We start from the raw sequence: 6,623 nt of genomic DNA on the forward strand, positions 1-6,623 counted from the left end.
CAGCGTTCGACATCTGTCTCTCTCCTACTTGAGTGAGCGATGCGTCCGCGTGGACAGCTGCTATACAATAATACATTTCCATTTACCTCCTTCTCTATATCCATACAAAATATCTATCAAACAAATAAAATTAAAATTTTCTTTTGAAAAATGAAACCATTCCATCAGTATTTTCTTATGACGTTGTCACGTTCAACTATCGTCAGTAAACCGACTTTACAGACAACCGATTTTTTTTTTTTTTAATAATAATTAACTTGTAACAGTTTCTATGGACACTAAGGGTTGCAGGAGCCACTTCGCCATACCACAAACAATTGTGTTTCTGTTATATATTGATATAACCATAAATGCAAATATATTGATTAATCCCTCTAAACACCCAACTAATGCATCTCTAAATGCTTCTATTGTTTCAGATAACAGAGGCGTTGTCATTCCTTCATTACTCTGGACACGTGTTGCACAGGAACGTATGTCCCGCCAGCATACTGGTAACCAAAAAGGGAACGTGGAAACTGGCAGGTCTGGAATTTACAGGTAGGTACGCTGCGACCCGATTAATTTAGTTGGAATTTGCGCTGTATCGCAGTTTTCCCCATTTCTGCGAGTATAGCACAGAGTTCTCGTTCGCTTCTTTTCGTCAAACGGAAAGCAAAAAAAAATTGAATCAAGACGTAAGTGCTGCGATCTTGGAAAAGTGAAAACAAAATTGGTTTTGGAGCCGAACTCGTTCCCATAAATCGTGGCAGTGGGTGAAACAGCAACAGCAAGTCGATAAACTTAAATCTTAGAACACAAAAAACTTAAGGCTTTTTCTCCTTTTTTCTTGCGTTTATATTTGAATTTGATTCAAATGTTTTATTCTGTTTATCTATCCTTTCTCGACTTCAAAATTTAGAAGCGTTTCATGTTCGAATTTGATTTAATTTTTAACAAAAGGAAGATAATAAAATGTGCTCCTATGTTATCCGAAACAAGGAATCAGCTCAAGATACCGGTGAGCACTGCCGGGTTTATGTCGAATATCATTAGCATGTCAAAGACAAGTACGTCCGAATCTACTACTAATTGTTTGTAGTAAGGAATTAGGTCGAGATTCCAGGAAGCACTGCCGAGTTGGTATGTCACAGGCGAGTACGACTGAATCAGCTGCTAATTGTTCGTAATAAAAAATCAGCCCAAAAACGAGTATCTTTGGCATGTCATAGACGAGTACGCCTGAATCTGCTATTAATTCTTCGAAATAGTCGAACTAACGGCGAGTAGCATCGGCATGTCATAGGTGAGTACGTCCGAATCAGTTGCTAATTGTTTTTGAACTGAACAAAATTGTCTGAAGTTAGCTTTTAATGAGGTCAAAACATATTTAACAAATGGTTCGCTAATATCAATAATAATTGTAATAGTTCCAATAATTTATTGTTCACAAACTCTGCAAATGTAATTTTTTGAACATTGAAACTTCTACAGTTAGTTCTGATATTAATTCTTTTTTTTTGCTAATTTTCAAGAGTCATTTTAACAACATTGAAATATTATACGTAGTAAGTAATAAATGCAGTTCGTTGTAAAGAAAATTGGTAAGCTCGTTCTTCTTGTGGCGAAAATTTAGCTTTTATTTCACGGCAGGTTGTGCTTCTAAATAAAGTATAGGTACAGCTTTGTGCATTTTCGAGTGGAAAAATTTTCATAAAATTGCAATCACTTCCTCTCGTAAATCATTTTATATTGAACATTAAGCCAACTGCAACAGCCTCATTCAAGTTACGTTTCTGGAAAGTTTCGGAATTTATTACTTTAACCGTTATATAACGAGGGAGATACCTACGAATAGTGCCAGAAGTTTACAAAAATAACCGACAAACACATTAATAAATTCTAGATTAATTTGACTTAATTTTCTTTTAAAACTATTTTCGTTCCAAGTAATTACTTCTATGCAAAATTTTCCGCCATTCGTTTTGGTTATCATCCGAACAGATAGGTAACAGATTCAGATGTACTCGCCTCTATCATGACAATGCTACTCGTCACCGACTGAAACCCTTTCTTTATTACGAGCAATTAGCAGTAGATTCAAACGTGTTCGCCTGTGACATGCCAATGCCACTCGCCGTCGACTCGACTATGCTTGTCAGCATATCGACCTGATTCATTATTATGAGCAATTAGCAACAGATTCGGACGTGCTCGCCTGTGACATGCCAATGCCACTCGCCGTCGACTCGACTATGCTTGTCAGCATATCGACCTAATTCATTATTATGAGCAATTAGCAACAAATTCGGACGTGCTCGCCTGTGACATGCCAATGCCACTCGCCATCGACACGACTATGTTTGTCAACATATCGACCTGATTCTTTATTACGAACAATTAGCAACAGGTTCGGACGTACTCGCCTGTGACATGCCAATGTTACTCGCCGTTGGCTCGACTATGCTTGCCAGCATATCGACCTCATTCTTTATTATGAGCAATTAGCAACAGATACGTACTCGCCTGTAACATGCCAATTTCGCACTGCTCGCCCGTATATCGACCTTATTGCTTATTACGAACAATGGGCAGCAGTTTCGAATGTTCTCGTCTGTGACATGATAATGATATTCGCCAGCGACTCGGCAATGCTCACCAGTATCTCGACCTAATTCCCTATTTCAGACTACTTCGCAGCACATCTTATTATCTTCCTTTTGTTCAAAATGAAGTTAAATCCTGTATCATATATTTTTGTAGATGTACCTACATACCTACACCAAATTTATTTGAACATTAAACGATTTTCTAAATTTGGAAGTCGAGGTGTGGTTGAAGTATTAATGACGGCGCTGTCGTATTAAAGTCAAGGACACTTTCTAATAAATTCTATCCAACAGGTACCCGTTTCAAATTTAATTAAGGTAAGATGAATACGGAGTCTCCGGGGAACTTTTACGTTCAAACTTTCTAATTCCGAACGATGATCAGAATTTGTAAGGACTTTGAGAGACATCTCGCGACTTGTAGCCGCTAGTGAAAAAGTTGTTACAACTTACAGCTTATTGAAATGCAAAGGTTTAAGAATGACACAAACACCTAAACTTTTTTATACATTTAAAGGAATTGTTAAATCTGCAGGTTTAATATCGGAAAAGAAAATAGCCATTTGTAGGTCCCATAACGGATAATTTGGATACGTGTTAGAGTATTTTTGCCTGATGCTGCAAATTAAATTTTCTATGGTATTTCTCTCTGTATGTTGGATTTAATTAAGCATAACTTTACGTAAGTTGTTCGGGGAGCATAAGAAATTGTCGCCCTTTTTCTGTTTTAAAGATCGACGACGCCCAGAACATTTCGACTCAAATAGCTTTAATGCTGATGAAATTAAAACACCTTTTAATGTTTTATAGAGGTGGAAGACATTTGAAACTCAATTTAAACTTTTATTTCAAATCGCGATAAAGAAATAACTGTTTTAACAAAGTTTTTAATGCCTTATCTCGTTTTACCCCACACCTTTCAATGAGATCCGTTATAAAAGGGTATTTTATAATTAGTTTAACTTGTATGAAAAACTTTGATTGCGTTTCCTACTGTTTCGACATTTGTAATCTTATTATTACTGCTGTTCTTTCAAAGAAAACAGTGAATTGATCGGCAAGTCTATAAAAGAAAATCTTAATTAACTAAAAGACATCTTTAAATAGTTGTTCAATCATTCATCCTGTTTTTTTTCCAATTCTTTGTAAGTTTATTTTACTATGAACTTGACCACGTCAACTGATCCGATTGTAATTCGCATATTTGATATAATAAAATAAATGCTGTTGATGGTTCAGCTGTATCTATGTACTTTTTACTCTAACTCCAACGATTTCCTTGCAAAGGATAAAGGACACACTAGTCATCGCTTTATCTGTATTATTAGATCAGATAGAGCATGTAATCCACCTTGTATTTAATAGATTTTCTAATGCGAATGAAGCATCTTCTACTTTCATTCTTTTTGAACTTTATACTCCGTTAAATGTCTGAGTAAATAGCAAATTCAATCGTACTTAGAACATCAAATTGTTGCTTTCGATAACTAATAAAATATAAATAAGATTTAAATGTAAAATATGAGTAGAAATTTCCAAATATTAAAACTACGAAGGTTGTGTTACAAAGAAAAACGTTTACAATATAAACTTTTCTATTTGTGACATCTTGAAATAATTTTATAGAATTTCTATTATCTTTTCTTTTTTTCAGAAAAGGTAAATGATGTCGATGGTGTAGAACCGGTTTCATGTCAACCGTGGACATCAAGACTTTCAAAAATGGCTCAACCGAATTTAGATTATATGGGTAAGATTAAAAAAATAAGTAACCTTTAGATATCTTGGACTGAGACATTAATTTGCACCCCAAAATCTTTGGTATTCTTATCTCTCTTGTCAGGTTACTTAGAAATCATGAGAGTTCAGGTAAAACGTCTTCCTAAAATGATTTTTGGGGAAGTCAACAAGATTATTATCTGAAATCCACTTCATTCGTTCTAATTGAAAAAGCAACGTAGCAAACAAAATAAGCCAATTCCCAAGAAAGAAATTTTATTTATCTCACCGCTTTTAGTTCTTGTTCATGTTTGGTTGAAAATTTTCGAAAGGTTATCGGTATCAAATACCAATTAAATTAATTTAAAAAGTGCCTTCGGTGATGTTGACTTTTAACCTTTACGAATTTAGCTTAAAAAATTTTCTTTAATACCTAAGTTTTCAGTCTATGAAATGCCTTTCACTTTTCAATTAGAAATATTTTCTGAGCAAAATTTTAAAATTAGCTTTGATGGAACGTCGAAGGCCATTCACGATGTATAAATTTTAACGAATCTCGTTCATACTAAATTTGTCCTATGTCGTAGGTGCATCAATAAATTTTCGCCTTTTATTGAAACTGGGACACATTTCATTCTGTTAATGTGACAAAGTCAATTCGATATGGGCGTTTTCATTTTGGTTACCTTCCAAAGACTTTACTAACGTTTCAAAGGAAATAATCGAAATAAGGCAAAATAAATTCGTATAAAGTTGGTAACTGTAAAGCACTAAAATTGCTTCCTCTTCTTTAAAAGAAATCGTACTTCCTGGGGGTGTTTTTTTATTTTCAACGAGTATATTTTTATTGAAACGAACAGTTTGCTTTTGCGTCCGTAAATATGAGTAAATAAATAGCTTTCTGTCGAAAGAAGATAATTTTCAAGAGTTCTGAATAAAAAAAAAACAAACAGACAGACACACGAGTGATCCTGTAAGGATTCCGTTTTTCATTCAGTCGTACATAACCCTAACCTGAGAACCAACTTAACATTGCAGTTGAAAAAAAAGTTTTTCTATACATTTAAACTGCAAATGAAAATTTTTAAGCACAAGTAAACATGTTAAAAGATTTTCCACCTTATATTCAGACAATACACTTCTTATTAATTTTCCTGTAATCTATAAGTGAAGATTCTGTTTCCTTTTCAAAATTGTAGGTTCAGTAGTTTCGGAGATACGCGGGAGAGAATGGTCTATTTTCTTAAACAATTTCAAAGCTATTTATTTTTAAATTTGAGACCGTTACAAGTCCTTTCATTTGATATATCACACGGTACAGTTTGTAATACTTTTTTAAATTTCCTATTGACCTCTCAAAAATGATCCCCCTGTTCAAAATTAGACTGGTGAACAGACAGACACACGAGTGATCCTGTAAGGGTTCCGTGTTTGATTCGAACGTACGGAACCCTCAAAAGGAGCTTATGTAATATTCAAAATTGCAAGTTAATATAAAAAATAACTTCCGTCATTAATAATTAATTATTTCTATTACATTACCAAAGAGTTAAACTAATCACTATCACTACATAGTATAAAACAAAGTCGCTTTCCCGCTGTCTGTCCCTATGTATGCTTAAATCTTTAAAACTACGCAACGTATTTTGATGCGGTTTTTTTAATAGATAGAATGATTCAAGAGGAAGGTTTATATGTATAATACATGCATAATATAGTAGGGAAACACTGATAATTTTAGAGGTTTCTAACGTGATGTCGTAAATAAACACATTTTTTGCGCTTACGTTGCAAACGCTGGCTGAACCCTACGAGATAGATCAAAATAATTACTACAATATTGTACATCTTAAAAGGGTCTACAAAAAAGTCCGGGATGGTATATGTCTATCTCATAGGGATAACCCACAATAACAATTTTTTATCCTTTACTTTTTACGAGAAGTAGTGGCTTATTTACGAAGCGATTTTAACCAATACAGCATTAATCCTTATCCAATTAAGTACTTTTAAATACATTGTGCATTTAATGTAGATCAATGGGCCCTGTACAGCATGTAATTTAAAAGAATATTTTCGAAGATATTACAGATTTAAAATGCATGGACATAGCGGTGAATGTTGTATATAAAGGCATTCTGTAGTATATTTAGTATCAACCGAGCGGCATGGCCTAGAGGTCTAGACCATTGCTTAGCATTCGGGAGGACGCCGGTTCGATTCCGGATCCGTCTGCCTTGGTCCAAGTTTTTCTGTGGTTTCCTTGGATCACTTAGGCAAATGCTGAGGCAGTAATATTCCACAGATAATCTTTCA

The 6,623-nt window shown here is 34.4% G+C and overlaps 1 protein-coding gene across 1 annotated transcript in view; it reads left to right on the forward strand.

Annotated features, from left to right (window-relative positions):
- The window catches only part of LOC108732973 (SCY1-like protein 2), a 104,585-nt gene that overhangs the window by 67,096 nt on the left and 30,866 nt on the right, over positions 1–6,623 (forward strand). The window contains exons 4-5 of the mRNA XM_025981151.1: positions 420–540; positions 4,243–4,338. Coding sequence (XP_025836936.1) covers positions 420–540; positions 4,243–4,338 — 217 coding nt within the window. The remainder of the gene's footprint in view (positions 1–419; positions 541–4,242; positions 4,339–6,623) is intronic.

Source organism: Agrilus planipennis, unplaced genomic scaffold, assembly GCF_000699045.2.
Source record: "Agrilus planipennis isolate EAB-ADULT unplaced genomic scaffold, Apla_2.0 scaffold1, whole genome shotgun sequence".
In the NCBI taxonomy this organism is placed as follows: domain Eukaryota; kingdom Metazoa; phylum Arthropoda; class Insecta; order Coleoptera; family Buprestidae; genus Agrilus; species Agrilus planipennis.